We start from the raw sequence: 18580 nt of genomic DNA, 5'->3' as shown, positions 1-18580 counted from the left end.
CCGTTTTTCAACTTCATACTTTTCCATTCACGAGGCGTGAGGGCACAGGAGTTCTTCAATAAAAAAACATCATTTTCAACACTTGTTATTGCAGTGCATGCTAATTTAGATTACAAATTTATAATGAAGCACTGTAAAGCATTTTGAACTAGGTATGCCTCCTTTCTCATGCGAAAAGGTAGTTCCGTATTCACCCTTTCTGGAAATTTCTAATGCATAATTTTTCATATTTCTAACATATTTACAATATTTTTCCAATCTGGGCTATATACAAAAGCTTCTATTGTTTCAAATTGGTATTATTTGGCATTATGAACCAACTGCTAACAACAAATAATGCTAATGCTAACAACTAAAAATAATGCTAACAACAAATAAGTAAAATTTGGTTATAGCTTAAGACCGTTTGCATAGCTTGAAGAGGGAGGGGGCTAGCATACAGCTAAACTGGAAGTGACTCTGAAAATCTAGTAAAAAGAAACCTTCTGAATCGTTGCAGATTCTATTGCAGCAACTGCAGCAAGCGTGGTCTGGTCTTCAAGAGAGCCAGGATCCCCTGCCCTCCCACACAAAGATCCCAAGCTATGTCTAGAAAAGAAATATAGTCAGTAAAACAAACTATTCAGCAATTTTATTTTTTTGCAGCAAGATTGCCCAAGTGGTTTGGTGAACGACCAGGTAGAAAACCAGGCGATCCCGAAACTCCTGAAGCCGAAGAGGTGAAGATAGACGACGAAATTCCTGACCCAATCCTTCCTCAAGATGAACCAGAAGAAGAAGAAGAAGAGGAGGAGGAAGCTGAGGAAGAAGAGGAGGAGGAAGAAGAGGAGGAGGAAGAAGAAGAAGAATAAATTTATCCACTATATTAAAGTAACTATATCATTTTATTATGCAAAATTTTTTTCTACAAACCCACAAATTTTTAATAATTTATCAAGAGACTGAATAGCCTATTGACTAAACAAAAATATGCTTATAGGGTCTACTTTCTAAACTTTTGACTATCCAACAAAAAGTTGCTAACTGTGAACGAGCAAATACTCTTAGGTAGCAATTGTTGGTGAAAACTACTAATAAAAAGACATAATTCTTTAAATTATTTTGAAGTTTCTGAGTGGGAATTTAGAAACAACTGAGCTTCGGAAAATAAAAGTAAGTTTCAAAGTTTAATGAATAAGGCGGAAAGTTTGGTGTTGATTTTTCATGCACATTTTAAACCTTGTACGCTGTTAAGGAATATTTGAGGCTTCATTTTTAAATTTTTGACTGAACCCTGCGTTTTGATGACGGTTCGTAAAAGAAACGATCGGTTCGCAATAAAAGGAAGTCAAAACTTCGCAAATTTTCATCGAAGTCGTTCTTGTTATGTAAATCAGTGCAACCCTTCTGGAGATTAACTGGACTACTTTCCACATTAGGACGGATTCCTGTTCTGCCCCTCTTTTTGGCGCCTTCTCATTTTTCCACACATAAAAATCTTTCATGTCAAGGACATTGAACCTCGTGGTCTTTCTAGAGTTCTGCATGAGATGTAAAGACCCTACAATTCTTCTACAGTATCAGCATTTCTTTTGTTTTTCTCCATACATCTATGACCATAATCAGCCGTCATATGAGCGTGATTCTTCGTCAAGATTTTTGATCGTCAAGATCCGTTGATTTTGAATTGAAGTTATCAAGTATTTTGCAATAGGTTGCATAGGTTACATCAAGACGCTGGGTAATTGTAGACAGAGAAAAGCCAAGACAGGTAGTCCAAGAAATTGAGAGGCAAATGTTTAAATGGCTGGGGCACGGGTAAATGGCAGGAGTATGCATGACTCTCTTATTGGACACATACTTGTCAGGTTAGTTTTTGGAAAGGCCCCCAGATTTGGTTTAGAATGTGACCAACTCTTATTTTGAGCAGTGCAAGTTGTCACACCAGAAGGCAAACTGTTTTATCTCTCGTAAATTTCTGACTCACCCGTAAATTTCCAAGTAGCCATCAGTAGCCCTGCCATAAATGGTTTCATGCCAGACTTTGCAATGCGCTACGTCAGGCACATTTACCCTCTTTAGGGATGTGAGAGTCTCATTGAAAACAACCAAGTGACTAGTAAAATGGGATTCCTTCATTCTGGGCGTGATAGGTAATAAAAGAACCTATCGTATTTCAAAACTATAGATTGCTCTTTCTTGGCTATTCGGATGTTGCCAATCCTTTTCCAACTCCCTTACTGCCTTCTCAGCCATCTGCTTTTGATTTTCGTACATTTTTCTTGCGGTTCTCCCAGTTTAACGTAACCCCCTTAACCATTTTTCTTATCAATATATAGACATACGCCACGAGCTCAAAGCCACGAGCATTGAGTCAAAAACGAGGCATATGCTTGAGCATAAGCCTCCTTTGTGTCTTCGTAGTCCACACGCTTTACTGGCATGTGTCTATTTTGTCTCTCTTTAATGGTAATAGATGCAAAATGTCTGACGGCTGCAATAGATTACTCAAGCCGAGTTTACTCAGGCTGTATATGCAACCCATTTTCGACCAAAATTTGTATGTTTTATTTATTCGTTTATGAACCAACAAAATTACTGCCAAAATAGTTCACAGCAATTGTGACTTCAAAACATGTCTATAATCGGAGTATGAAGGCTTAATATAATGCTTAAAAGCCAAAAACTCAGTTGCAAAACAAAAACAAGTCTGGACCTGGATATCAACAAGATATTCAAAAATTTCATTTTTCTGGGTTTTCTTTTAATTCTCAGTCTTCTTGTGCTTGTGATATGTCAACATAGGTGACCAACAAGGTGGTTTTCTCAGTAATTTTCATCCTCAGTGGTTAGCAACAAATCTCTATTAAAATCCTGTAAATTATCAATTGAATCATTATCGCTTAAGGTATATAGTATTGTGATGACGAGTTACATTTTTGAGCACTGTCGCTTTATTGATAGCATTTCCGGTTTTGCAATTCATTTCTTCATTGTTAGTAGATTTTGCGCCTCAGAACTGCTGACGCTTTAGTATGGATGATCATTTGAGCCACAGATGGCGCATTTAATCGGTTCGGTGCAAAGGTTGGGAGCTAGAATGGTCCTCTCCGCATTTTGAACATTTGGCCTCATTCTGGCAGAATTCGGCCGCGTGGCCAAAAGCTTGACCTTCAAAGTATCTCATTGGGAGGAGAAACAGATACTCAGAGATTGGGATATGTAATGGATCCCTGGAAGGGATTTAATAGCACTATCAAGGTCTACTTTGTTTGCTTCCGATGGAATTGATCTTTGATGTTCGGCCCACTTGCATAGCCATCGAAACTGGCGTCAACTAATGTGAAGTACTTCTGTACAAAAGCTAAGTAAGAGGAAGCTACCTCTTCTTAAGTGGATAAATGCCCCATCCTATGAAGTAGCTAACCACCATCCATCGATATTGTGGCATGTTCGCGTCGGCATTTGTTGAACCTCAGGTTTTGCTGCTTTCATATATCAGCTATAAGTGCAGTCTTATCTGCCGGGCGCCTAACTTTATGACACGTTGAATAGGATAGGTAGAATGTCGATAGCTCATATTTGAGAGTATCAGTTAGATTCGAATCATCTGTTGACGCTATAGCACAAAGCCGTTGAAATAATAATGAAGGAACTATTTGAATTACTTCGTCGTTTGCCAGTGGTGAATATTTTGTGGTGAAATTCACTACACAATCTTTACTATTGGATGAATATGAGAAGACGCATTTACCCGTCATTGAATCGAGCATTTTCAATCTGATCTGTTGTGTCACATCAACGTTCACGTTGATTGCTGCTTCTACACCTGTCGAGATCCATAGCAGATTCTTAGCATATCTGAATGGGTCCTGGAATTGGACATATTTGAGCAGCCGATGCGTACCCAACGCATCCCTCTCCATACAAGTAACCGATGACTCAACATGCTGGTCTCTTGTCATGTAGGTCGTGCCAGCAAGGGATTGCATCAAAGTGTTTTACCGCCTGCTCCTGAAAGCCTTCTCAAACTGATTCACTACAGCTGTAAGGGTGACCGGATAGCCTTCGATGCGTTTGCAAACATGATGACCTTTTCTGCACTATTGTTTTCAGCCAAGGCCATGGAACGTGCTGCCTCAATGTATCTTTGGCTGAGCCAAAGATACAAGATTTTGACTGAGCCAAATCTTGTGTTTTATTCAATAGCTTTTTAACCAAAACGAAGTTGTAATTCTTTTGGAGTTATCAGAGGCAACGATGTAGCGTTGCCTATAGTAAAGGCCATACGGCTCCAATGTTTTATTTTTTTTTTTCCCAGAGGCACTTCATATGGAAGGGGTCGTCGTAGAAGCTTCAAAGGGGGCTCATTCGATTGGAAATCGAGAGTTCTATTGCCATTTTTAATAGTCAAAAATGATTGGAGGGAAACTAGCCCCCCCCCCACGCCCATCAGTCCCCCAAAAACATCCAATCAAAATTTTGATATAGCCATTTTGTTAAGCGTAGTTGGTTTTCACATAGAATGTATGTTTTTGAGGAAGACACTCCCCCACAACCCTCAGGGCAAGGGTTTTAAGTTATGCCTTGGGGGCATGTAAGGTTTTTATTGAAGGCGCTGTCGTAGAAACTTCAAAACAGGCTCATTTGATTGGAAATTAAAGAACTAGTGCCCTTTTTAATAGTCGAAAGTGATTGGAGTATAACTAGCCTCCTTACCCCCCCCCCCCCCCGCCCATCATTTCCCCAAACACATGCAATCAAAATTTTGAAATATCCATTTTGTTCAGCATAGTACATTTCCACATAGAAAATATATTTTTGAGGAGGACACTCCCCCAAAACCCTCAGGACAAGGGTTTTCAGTTATGCCCTGGGAGCATACAATGTTTTAATAGAAGGCATTGTCGTAAGAACTTCAAAACAGGCTCATTCGACTGGAAATTAAAGGGCTAGTGACCTTTTTAATAGTTGAAAATGATTGGAGGGCAGCTCGCCCCCCCCCCTCCCCACGCCCATCGATACCCCAAACACAGCCAAACAAAATTTTGAGATAGCCATTTGGTTCAGCGTAATTGATTTCTAGATAGAAAATTTGTTTTTGAGGAGGATACTCTCCCACAACCCTCGGGGCAAGCGTTTTAAGTTATGCCCTGGGGGCGTATAAGGTTTTTATAGAAGGCGTTGTCGTAGAAACTTCAAAACATGCTCATTCGATTGGAAATTAAAGGGCTAGTGCCCTTTTTAATAGTCGAAAGTGATTGGAGTGTAACTAGCCCCCTTCCCCCCACGCTCATCATTTCCCCAAACACATTCAATCAAAATTTTCAGATAGCCATTTTCTTCAGCGTAGTTGATTTCCAGATAGAAAATATATTTTTGAGGAGGACACTCCCCCACTACCCTCAGGGCAAGGGTTTTAAGATATGCCCTGGGGGCATATAAGGTTTTTATAGAAGGCGTTGTCGTATAAACTTCAAAACAGGCTTATTCGATTGGAATTTAAAGTTCTAGTGCCCGTTTTAATAGTCGAAAGTGATTGGAGTGCAACTAGCCCCCCCCCCCCACGCCCATCATTCCCCCACACACCTCCAATCAACTTTTTGAGATTGCTATTTTGTTCAGCGTAGTTGATGTCCATATAGAACATATATTTTTGAGGAGGACACTCCCCCAGTACCTTCAGGGCAAGGGTTTTAAGATATGCCCTGGGGGCATATAAGGTTTTTATAGAAGGCGTTGTCGTAGAAACTTCAAAAAGGCTCATTCGACTGGACATTTAAGGGCTAGTGCACTTTTTAATTGTCTAAAATGATTGGAGGGCAACTAGCCCCCCCCCCCACGCCCCTCAGTCCCCCAAACACATCCGATCAAAATTTTTCAGATAGCCATTTTGTTCAGCGTAGTTGCTTTCCAGATAGAAAATATGTTTTTGAGGAGGACACTCCCCCACAACCCTCAGGGCAAGGGTTTTAAGCTATGCCCTGGGGGTATATAAGGTTTTTATAGAAGGCGGTGTCGTAGAAACTTCAAAAAAGTCTCATTCGATTGGAAATTCCAAGGGCTAGTGCCCTTTGTAATAGTCGAAAGTGATTTGACGCCAACTAACCCCCCTTTCACGCTCACCTTTTTCCCAAACACATCCAATCAAAATTTTAAGACAGCCATTTTATTAAACGTAATTTTAAGTTCTGGAAATTAGGTCTTTGAGGATTACAACTCCCCCAAAGCCCTCAGGGCAAGGGTTGTAATTTAAAGATTCTGCGAATCCTTCATATTATTTCTTATAGAAGGGATGCTCGTATAAACTTTAGAGAGGGCTCATTTGATTGGAAATTGCAAGTTCTTGTTCACTTTTTAAGAGTCAAAAGACACCGAAGGGCAACTAGTCCCTCTCCCTCCTCCACGCCTTAAATGCATCAGATAAAAATTTTGAGATAGACATTTTGTTTAAATAGTTTAAAGTTCTGATAACAAAAACTCCGGTGTCGACATAGCCCACCAGGGCCCAGGGGTAGGCGTTGTAAGTTATGCCCTGGGGCATAACTTATTAAGGGGGGTTTATAACTTATGGCAAGGGGTTTTGTATGGGGAGAACACATAGGAAATCTATTATAATTGTCCAATTAAAAGGTTAAAATATATACTCTCCGATAGATGCAAAATTGCTTTTGCACACAAATTCCAATTAAGGTTAATTCCAAACAGTCGTAATCCCTTTGTGTGAGTAAGTGCAATGGTCTAAACCCCTTATTGGAGCTATTTTTTCAATCCATTCATTGTTGTCAATCGCTGTCCACAAGTTATGCAAGCTGTCTATTGTTCATATATAAGATTTTTATCAAAGTGGTAAACGTATAGACTTTGAAAAAAGCCTCATTCGATTTAAATTGAAAGTTCTAGATCCGTTTTTTAAAGTCAAGAATAATCGGACAGTAAGCAACCCCCCATGCCATAAAAACTTGAAGCTTTTTGCGATACAAACTGAACAAAAATTAATTAAAAAAAAATATCCGAAAAATAAGTTTTTAAAAGAAAATTAAAGGCCATTTTAAACTTAAGCTCAGGAGATACAAATACCTGTTAAAATTCAAACTCAAAACGACCAGAAATTACTATTAAAGAATAAATGAAACCCAAAACGAACAGAAATTAAATAAACAATCATAGCAAAGAACATACAACAAGTAATAATATAAATGAATAAATAGATCTTAAAGCGAGTAATGCTTGGATTGAATATGAAAATCAAGCTCAAAACGAAAACAAATATTTTGCTATTAAAGCATAAATGAAACTTAAAACGAACAGAAATTAAATAAACAATCAATGCGAACAAACATACAATATATGTTAATGTAAATGAATAAATAAATCTTAAAACGAGTGAAACTTAAATTGAATATACAAATCAAGTTTGAATCGAATAAAAATAACTACAAACAAAGTTTTGCGTATCACTTAGTCGCAGAAGTCTAAAACCTATTTTGTCATTTGCACCTTACTGAAAACGAATTATATTACAAATTTTGTCTTTTGTACTTAATATAAAAAATAAACATTAAAATTACAGTAAAATTTTTAACTGATGGGCTTTCAGCAATTAATATCATTATACATCAAATATTTAGTTTAATTTATTAGTTCTTTTCAAGATTGGTCAAGACAAATATAGTTTCACTACAAACAAAATTTGGATACTGCTCCCTTCTTTAACTGTAAAAACCTAAAGCCTTCTGCGTCATTGGTGCTTCACTGTAAACGAATTACTCGTATATTACAAATTTATTATTTTCCAGTTCTTACAGCGTTGAAAATGAAAATAAAAATTACAGTGGAAAAAAATCTTGAACTGATGGATCTTTCAACAATTAATATCATTATATATCTAATATTCAATTTGATTTTGTTTATACTTTCCAAGACTGTTCAAGACTCAGATAGTTTTGCCATTTTTTTTAACTCTGCCATTTTTTTTTAACTAATCGTGTTAGTTTGTTATGAAAACATTCTATGGCTTCTAGGCATTTCTATTTGAGCGGAAAACTGCACCTCAAACTTTGTGGAATATGCATTTTCTTGCATGAAACACCAAAATATAATAAAATGTCAAGTTTCGGAGTTTTCCACCTCTCGCAAGCAAACGCCATTGGTATTTTTGAATCCACATGGTCAATTTAGGGGGTGGAGGGTAGGCTAATTCTCGTAGCAGCCCCATTCCGTCGTGGTATGGTTCACATTTTCAACACATGGCGTCCGGACTATCATATAATCTATCAAGCATACAACTACCCCAAATCAGTATCAATAAATAAATGAAACCCTAAACGAACAAAAATTACAATAAATATTAGAGGCATACTCATAACGAGCATGAATTAATGTGAGTAGGGTTCAAAACCCCTATGCTTTCTAAAAGCCAGAATATAATTTGTACTTTACTGAAAAAAAATTCAAATGAGTTTACTGAAAAAAAATGTGCATTGTCAATTTAATATACATACGCTGATATTTATTCCCTAAAATCTTAATTAATTTTTGATTTCGTAAAGTTACAAAAGTGAAAACATTTCAAAGAATTGTTTTCAGTAAAGCGCCAATGACGCAGTAGGTTTTAGGCTTCTGCAGTGAGGCGATACCCAAACTCTTGTTTGTAGTTATTTTTATTCGATTCAAACTTGATATATATATATATATATATGTGTATATATATATATATATATATATATATATATATATATATATATATATATATATATATATATATATATATATATATATATATATATATTATATGGATTCTTATTGTTGCTTGTCTTGTAACCGCAGTTATATGATTATTCAAGCAAGTCCGATTTCTAACAACAATCTCTACTAAGCTTCAAACTTTTGGTTTATTTTTAAGGTTTTTGAATTGTTGTAATTCCTTGTTAAAATATACAAATACTTTTGAAATTACCAGTTTTTTTGCTCTTGGCGCAATTTAATGTCTTTTCATTCTGGAGTCTATTCAAAGATATTTGATTATTACAGCAAGTCCGAATTCTAACAACGATTTCTACTAAGCTTCAAACTTTTGGTTATCTTTTTTCCAACTGCGTATGTCTTTGTTCTTCATTTTTATTTTTGACGTGCTCAGATTCTCGGTGTCACTTGTCTTCTAAACGCGTGTGTCTTTGCTCTTCATTTTTACTTTTAACTCACTCAGATTCTCGATGTCACTTGTCGTCTGACCACATTTGCCGTTCTTCTTTATTTTGGATTTGGATTACTTCACGAAATTTAGCAAGGCCCTTTGCTTTAGCTGCCCGTATTGGTCTTGTCTCATTTGACGGTCCAGGTTGATTTTCACTCATTGTGAATTTAATTTGTTTTAGCTTTTCTCTTGGTCTTTTCACGTTTGATAGTTAAGGTGATTCTAAAGAACCATCATTTGTAATAAATGCAAATTTTCATTTTTTGGGTCTTCCTAAAGCGTTATATAGCTGGTTACGTTCAAACTTATAGGCCTTATTCACGTATCGAGTTATTTTATAAAAAAAACTAATTTCAAAATTGGCAGGTATTTTACTAGTTTGAGTTAAAACATTAAAATTATTGCTCAGACACCATAAATATTTTTGCAGTTTACATAATCACTTTAGAAATTCTGAACTGAACTTAAAAAAAAAATTTCAAATTTTTTTTCATGTCTTAAATACTTTCCATTTTGTATGTGTCATAGATATAAAACGATATATTCACTCTTGTGGTGGGGGAGGCGGAGAATGATATAATTCATCAAACTTTTGGTTTGCTTTTCTAAGGTTTTTGAATTGTTGTCCCTTGTCAAAATGTATGCAAATATTTTTGCAATTACAAGTTTTTTGCTCCTTAAGCAATTCAATATAAAGTTCTACATACAAGAAAATCTTCAATTTTACCACCTAAGTGTGGCAAGTGTGACAACGTCATTGCAATAGTGATGTATATAAAAATGACTTTTGGTATTTAGCTAGTTTGAATTAAAACAATAAAGTTATTGCTCAGACACCATACATATAATAAATTTAGCGATTCTGAACTGAAGGTTAAAAAAAAAATTTCAAGTTCTTTCTGATGTCTTCAACACTTTCCATTTGTAATGTTGTATGCGTCATAGATATAAAAACGATACATTCACTCATGTGGTGGGGAGGGGAGATGAGAATGATATAATTCATAAAACTTTCGGTTTTTCCTTTTTCAGGCTTTTGAATTGTTGTAATCCCTTGTTAAAATATATGCAAATATTTTTGAAATTATCCGTATTTCCGCAATTTGATGTCTTTTCATACTGCAGTCTGTTCAAAGTTAATTCATTATTTCAGCAAGTCCGATTTCTACTAAGCTTCAAATTTTTATTTTCTTTTTTATGGTTTTGGAATTGTCGTAATCCCTTGTTACAATATTTACAAATATTTTTGCAATAACCGGTTTTTTGTTCTTTAAGCAATTTAATGTTTTTTCCTACTGTGGTCTATTCAAAGATATTTGATTATTACAACAAGTCCAATTTCTAACAACAATTGTTACTAAGCTTTAAACATTTCGTTTTCTTTTTTAAGACCTTTGGATTGTTGTAATCCCTTGTCAAAATATATACAAATATTTTGGTAACTACCAATTTTTTTACTCTTTAAGCAATTTAATGTAATCCTCCATACCTGAAAATTTTCAATTTTTCTACATAAGTGTGACAAGTGTGACAACGTCATTGCAATACTAATATATATAAAAATGATGTTACTCACATAAATAGTTTTTTGCTCTCCAAAATTAAGGCTCTTAACGAATTTTCTCAAACTTCTGACCTATCTGAATCGTTTTTTTAGGCCAGAATATACCAGTATGCCAATTTTTCCAAAAAAATACGGAACCGTTTTCGGGAAAAATTAATACATAAATATACAATTATTGCTCGTTTATAAAGATACTATATATATATACATATATATATATATATATATATATATATATATATATATATATATATATATATATATATATATATATATATAATATATATATATATATATATATATATATATATATATATATATATATATATATATATATATATATATATATATATATATATATATATATATATATATATATATATATATATATATATATATATATATATATATATATATATATATATATATACAAGTGAAGGAAGTGACATTTCCCCTCATTTACATTGTTATCCTATCTCTTTTAAGTTTTAATCTTGTTCTTTACTTTTGTTTGAAAACAAAAATGATTTAATCGTTTACAAGACTCACTCATTACTATCCTACTGTTTAAAATTATGAATAGTTTGATTCATTCCCTTTCCCTATACTCAATTCTTAGAGGAAACCCTTCGGTGAAGTGTATGTTTAAGAATCTTCCTGCTAGCTTATGTATAAAAATAAACAAGTATTTCTTGAATAACTGTTTTTGTTTTTTTGCTATATTGAGTCGAGGAGCAGATGATTGCACTTCAGAATTCCGCATCTTATTTATAAGCTCCAGATTTTTGTTATAGCTTTCAGAAAGTTCCTTGCATGGGATATTGTTTGAAAAAAAAAAACAAAGAGATGGTACAAGCAATTGAAATATGACAATGTTTTTTAGCAATTGCTAACAGCGCAAAAAATATATCGATTTAAATACTGGAAATGTTAGGAACTTTGCCCGTTGTGGAGTGAGGAGAAGGGAAATTCGAGCTTCATCTCTAAAATTTGAAAGTAAAAGAAATTATAAAAGACTTTTGTGCTGACTGTGCAATGACTATGAAAATACAACGTTATATAGCTAGCATCCCTTCCTAGGAAAATAGTTGGACCCATTCTGGTCGGCATAGCCTGCTGTTTACACAACTGAGCCTTAGCAATAATTTCCCTCTTGAGCAACAGACAGAGCCCAGGTTTCGTTTGGTTTAATTTTTATTTTTTCACGATGAATAAGAATTTTCTTAGATAGGGGGTTTAGAAGGGTGTGGGGACACTTTTGAAAAATATGTGTTATGCTCAATTTCAAAGATATTGTTCTTTCTTGCGCATGTTTTACAAACTTCTTACTTTAAGCATGGGGAGCTGTCCCCTAACGACCACAACGTCCATACTATGATCTAGTCGTAATACTGATGTGTCGAATTATAAACACCTAACTTGAATTGTTTTTACATATAAGTTGTTAGATTGTGACCATGAAAAGGAATAAGCAATCCGTTATTTGAACATTCCCGAATAAGCACATTGATGGATTTCTCTGGTTTAGTATTAGAAACAGATACATTTCTCACTGCCGTTTTCTTGGTGATGACAACCGAGTGTTAAAAGACGCTCTTGATGCTTCTGAAATTTTAACATGTGCCTACTCAAACATGCAAAGTTGAAGAAAATGTTTGTTTTATTAATTTGAACATGATGAAAGGGGAAGTGATCTAAGAGTTTATCTTTAAACTAAGGGACTGCGTATTATCTATCGCATGTGTACTCGCCTTCATGCTTTCTATGGAATTTGGCTGCATTTGCAAGCACGCAGTTGATCTTGCTTCCGGTCTTGCCTCCGTGCCTTCACAGTGCATTCACAAAATAACTTCTTGCTTATAAAGATCGGGGATTTTTTATATTTTACAGCTGTAAAGCCATATTGGAACGATTATCCCTAGTGGTGTATGGAGGAAGGCCTCGAGGTACCTTTCTAATGAGGCCCCAAAGGTAAAATTTAAGTATGTGAATACTTTTTTTGATACTTATCTGTTAGCCAGTACACACTCAAGAATTTGGATCTACAGGAACAGGGTTGAAACAACTGAGATGCTTGGGAGATAGATATGATATATATATAATTTGGGCTTTATATTTGCACATTAGGGGGGTTGGGGGTTACATATAGCGGGGCTGCATGCAAAATGTGACCGAGTCTAACCAAAATTCCAACTAAAATATTGATTAAAATATAGGTACAATGTAGTTTTCTGCTGAGCCGAAGCTAATTGTCTCCGTGTAAAAATAGCAATAAACCGGTTATTGTCTGATTTTATGTATCCGAATTCTCGAGTGTATACTGGCTAATAGATAAGTACCCTTTATTCTAATTAAAAAGTAGTTATTCAAATGACTAAGCCCATAGAACAAACAGCGGAGAAAATTCCAGAAGCAACTACATTACTCATGTGTGCCACTAGAAATTTTCTAGGGGTGGGGGCTGTATTTTTGTTCGACTTTTTTTTTTTTACAAAAAATACAAAACGAATCAAAATTTGTGTATATGTATTCCTGTTACTTTTTCATGACCTGACAATTTTTTTTTGGGGGGGGGGGGGGGGTAGGGTTAAAACCTGGTAACTCCACCTGTCTGGATACGGCCTTGAGACACTATGTGGATTACATTTAGTTTACAAGTACTTCAAAGAAATTGGCTTACACAGCTAATAATAGGGATTACTTTCGTCATTGAAACTAAAAATTGAGCATTATTTCACAAAAATACTCGCGCTAAAATGTGATTAACTATTGTCCGCACAAACTAGTTAATATAATGGCAATTAATTTCTCTTTTTTCCTTTTCAGGATGCTGCAAAATATCCTCTGTTAAATCTCCTACCATTTTCACCATAGGGAGCAGGCTTCGACCTAGGGCTATCAATTTCTTTTTTCCTCCACAGTGCTAGTCTATTTTATTATTAATGTATGATCGTTTAATATTCATGTGGAATAAAAAAGTTTTTTTGGTTGATTCATTAACGATGGTTCTATTTATCTCTTCATTAATAAAATTAATGTGATTGCATTTTGACAGCTTGACTAGTGGCGTTACCTTATGGAGCAATTCATTTGGTTGTTTTTTCCTGTTCGTGCATATCGATTGGAAAGTTTTTCGTATTTATGGAATGACGGTATGGGTCCAACTGGGTCCAAGAGATAAGATAACTTTTTATTTAACAAACAAATTACATGAATAAATTATTTTCTAAACTGGCCGACGGGGAGCAGGGCTCGATGTGTCGGCCAAAAAAAAAAAAAAAAAAATTTCGAAATAAAAAATAAAGCATATCAATAATTAAAAAAAAAGAAGACACACATGGTAGGAGATAACAGAGGAGGCCACCCCAGCGCGAGAACACCACAACAAATTTCATACTAAAATCCAAATTCACCAATCCCAACATCCAGGCAAAGAACAATTTTTGAAATATGTTTTTTCAAAGAAAATCGGCTCTTGAATCTTGGGGACACATCTATTAAATTAAATTTATTTGCAATATGAGGGATCTGGTATCTGATTGAGAATCTAGCTCTTTCAGATTTAATTGGGGGAAGGCGATACTTCTTGGAGCGGACGTGGTGGGCAGGAGAAATGGGAGTCTCAATTATACCCAGATCATGGAAATAATTTGCCGAAGATTGGATATCATAATACCACATTGCTGTATGCAGGTCTTTCAGTTGTTTGAGATTATGTCTATTGATAAAAAGATATAAGGTTTGGGTTTCTGAAAGATTTTGAAGCCTCACTGGGCGATGAACAAAAGAACCCAGGATTCTAAACGCTTTATTTTGAATTATCTGAAGAGGTTGGAGATGTACCATAAATGTGTTGAGGTATATTACAGGGCAACATTTAAAATATGATTCAATTAGAGAATGATATAAAATTTTAAGGATGGAAAAAGGAAATACATGTTTCATTCTATGAAGACAACCTAAGTTATGGGCAAGTTTCAATCTCAAATGATCAGAATGCTTACGAAAAGATAAAAGCTCATCAAGAATAATCCCAAGGTAACGAAATGAATTTACTCTTTTTATCCTACTTTGATTTACAATTAACTCATCTATGGTAATTTTATCTGAGATGATTTTTTATGAGATGAATTTTATGAGATGATATAAAAGGTCTCATTAGAGTAAGACTGGAGGAGCAAGAGATCCGAAAATGGTGATGTGAAATAAGTTTGTCCAAGAGTTTAACATTATGTAGGCAAGTTAAATCTAGAACTTTATTTTAAGTTGAATATTCCGACTAAGTTTATAAGGATATGGATCCAGTTGAGAATATAAGTTTATTTTAACTTGAAAATTCCGACTAAGTTTATAAGGATATCGATCCAGTTGAGAAAAGAATTTTATTTTAAGTTGAACATTCCGACTTGGTTTATAAGGATATCGATCCAGTTGAGAATAGAAGTTTATTTTAAGTCGAATATTCCGACTAAGTTTATATGGATATGGATCCAGTTGAGAATAGAGGTTGATTTTAAGTTGAATATTCCGACTAAGTTTATAATGATATCGATCCTGTTGAGAATAGAAGTTTATTTTAAGTTGAATATTCCAACTAAGTTTATAAGGATATGGATACAGCTGAGAATAGAAGTTTATTTTAACTTGAATATTCCGACTTGGTTTATAAGGATAATTAATAAAAAAAACAAGTTTTTTAAACTGAAAGTAAGGAGCGACATTAAAACTTAAAACGAACAGAAATTATTCCGTATATGAAAGGGGTTTTCCCCTCCTCAACGCCTTGCTCTTTAGGCTAAAGTTTTTTATTGTTTTAAAAAATAAAGTTGTGAGACAGAGTCAAACTTTAGCGTAAAGAGCAAGGCGTTCAAGATGGGAAAGCCCCTTTCATATACGGAATAATTTCTGTTCGTTTTAAGTCTTAATGTCGCTACTTACTTTCAGTTGAAAAAACTTGTTTTTTTTAATTTAATTTCTCATCGTTTTTTAGTTAATGCAGCTTTTATTTTGGTTCACCGTCATTGAATAAGTAAACAAAATTTTGTTCCAATTCTTTGAAAATGACCCCTTAATAACAAAGGCCGTTAATTAGAATAAATAACTCTTATGAAAGTACTAAAAAATCTTTGGCTTAAAGAGGCATTGACTAGAAGGTGAACCCAATCATATAGCTATTATTTTTTTGTTAGTTTGAAGTTTTGATGTTGCTCCTTACTTTCAGTTGAAAAACTTATTTTTTTATATTTAATTTCTGATTTTTTTTTAAAATAATGATGGGAAATCCGGCGCCCCCTTCATGGCAATGTCCCTTCCCCCATGAAAACTTCCTTCATGAAAAGATCCTCCCATATAACACCCGACCCCACCCCCCTCCCCACTACCAGAAAAATTCCCCTGAAAATGTCTGTATACTTCCCAATAACCAATACTATATGTTATCATTGGGTAAAGTTCATAACTTTAAGCCCTCCCCCTGGGGGCTTCGAGGGATTAAGTCATCCCAAAAGACATATTTATAATATTTTCGACCATGCTGAACAGAATGGCTGTCTCAAAATTTTGATCGGGTGACTTTGGGAAAAGAATGAGCGTGGGAGGGGGCCTAGTTGCCCTCCATTTTTTTGGTCACTTAAAAGGGCACTAGAACTTTTAATTTCCGTTCCAATGAGCCCTCCCACGATATTCTAGGACCACTGGGTCGATACGATCACCCCTGGGGAAAAGAAAAAAACCACCTATCCGTGATCTTTCTTCAGGCAAAAAATACAAAATTCCACATTTTTGTAGATAGGAGCTTGAAACCTCTACAGTAGAGTTCTCTGATACGCTGGATTTGATGGTCTGATTTTTATTAAGGTTCTATATCTTTTAGGGGGTCTTTCTCCCTTTTTTCGAAAATCAGCCAAATTTTCTCAGGCGCGTAACTTTTGATAGGTAAGATTAAACTTGATGAAACTTATATATTTGAAATCAGAACTAAAATCTGATTCCTTTGATGTATCTATTGGTATCAAAATTCTGTTTTTTAGAGTTTCGGTTACCATTGAGCCGGGTCCAGTTGATGGACCCGGCTGTTGGGAATAGAACTTTATTTTCAGTTGAATATTCTGACTAAGTTTATAGGGATATGGATCCAGTTGAGAGCAGACTGTCTGCCAGTGGGGGAAAGGAACTTTTGGAAACTTCGGGGAGCTACTGAAGCAAAAAAAAAAAAAAAAAAAAAATCGCCAGTCTGTGATGTGGAGGAGGATGTAAAGGACAATTCTCTCCGGAGGTGCCGCGAGCTATCTCAAATTAGGGTCAATTGGCTTGACGGAAATTCTGATGAGCTACTTCTTGGCATTCTTACATCAACGACTCCACAAAAGATTGTTTTGGTGGGAAATTGTGTATTGAAGGCGACGGAGGCGAGGCACAAACGTTTGTAATTAGAAGTACATAGTGTTTGGTTTCGATTTAATGCGTTTGTTGTTACATGTATGTAATCAAGACGTTATTATGTTGCCCTGGGATTTTCCAATGCCAACTATATTATATTATATTGTCAAATAAAGCAAAAACTTAAAAGTAGAAATTGACTAAAAGAGAATTCGCTCCTAAAAATAAATAATTCCCAAGATATTTAGGGGACTGAAGAATGCAAATGTGTCTCAAAGAACATTTATTTGACTGCGTAATCTTATTTGCCATCACCTGGGTAACGTGAAGTGCTGTTGCAAACTTTCGTTGGCTTTGATGAAAAAACTGCTGTTGGACGCTATTTTGGCTTCTTCATCATTGATTAGATGCTGTAGTCTTCAACCCTCTAAAATTTTAAAGTTGCATGTCCAAAAAGGCTTTTTCGTACGTTCCTTGAAAACAGTCCCAAAATACGCTGTTTCTTTTCAGAGTCAACTTTATTCTGTTTGTTTATTGTTATTTTAAAAAATACAGTAAATACAGCCTAGAATTACATCTGATGAAGTAAAATATATTAATTGCTTCCTATGTATTTGGTTGTAAGAACAATTTGGCTCCGGCTATCACCGAGATTGCCACAGAAACATTTCACTAATAATTACAACTCTACGTCATTGCATTGCATTATTGATTATAATCATTATATCACCAATTTGCTTGGAGACAAATTTCTTTACCCGCGAATTTTTTTGGAAACGAATAAAATGAAGAACAATTAGCTCGAGTAAGAGCCTCTCGCCCCAAAGATAACGAGGTCTGCTGTTTTTGATAACATGTCACTTCGCAATAGAGGTTGGAAGCAATCTTTCTTAATCTCAATCACACATGAAATACCAATAATATACACTTAAAATAAAATATGTAAGCGTGCTTCTCAATGATGAGATAGCTTGTCAATCCTTGCTTACAAGCAACTCTCCGTGATGAGGCGTAGCCTACCAAACTATGAAACTTTGAAGCCTTTTAGCATCAGGAAAAAAAAACAAAAAAAACTCGGTGTCGAATTGTTTGGACAAAATCTCCTTGGGAGTATGTACCTCCTATGAAAATTTAAAGTGAATCCTGGCACTTTTTTGCGGAAAGTAACTGGGCTCCAAAATAGCGTAAGCCTGTGTTAATCCTTCTGGCCCCAATTCCCAAGGTGATCTGAGCAATGGCAATGTTCTGCTGATCTTGACGTATGCAGCCGGATTATGGCATATAAAGGGAGGACAAATGCTTCGGATTCTGGCTGTTGAAAATGTACGTCTCTGAATAATCCTAACCATAAACAGGGCACGTCAAGTGTCATATGCTAAGGTCTAGAAAATGACCAACCAGCCGAAAAAATAATCCCGATAGGAATATGATCAACTATTGTCTCAAGAGTAGTGGTCTCAAGA

General features: G+C 35.1%; 1 protein-coding gene across 13 annotated transcripts in view; it reads left to right on the top strand.

Moving 5' to 3' along the window:
* up (Troponin T, skeletal muscle) overlaps window positions 1-13785 on the top strand; it is a 62681-nt gene extending 48896 nt beyond the window's left edge. For all 13 annotated transcript variants that reach the window (XM_089089610.1, XM_089089612.1, XM_089089609.1 and 10 more), the window contains 2 exons: window positions 646-870; window positions 13566-13785. In XM_089089610.1, the coding sequence (XP_088945736.1) occupies window positions 646-851 (206 nt within the window). In that variant the 3' untranslated portion in view covers window positions 852-870; window positions 13566-13785. The remainder of the gene's footprint in view (window positions 1-645; window positions 871-13565) is intronic.
* The last annotated feature ends 4795 nt before the right edge of the window (window positions 13786-18580 follow it).

This window comes from Artemia sp. Qi Xiang Cuo, chromosome 5, assembly GCF_049724085.1.
Source record: "Artemia sp. Qi Xiang Cuo chromosome 5, ASM4972408v1, whole genome shotgun sequence".
NCBI classification, from domain to species: domain Eukaryota; kingdom Metazoa; phylum Arthropoda; class Branchiopoda; order Anostraca; family Artemiidae; genus Artemia; species Artemia sp. Qi Xiang Cuo.
This window is presented reverse-complemented; position numbering and strand designations above follow the sequence as displayed.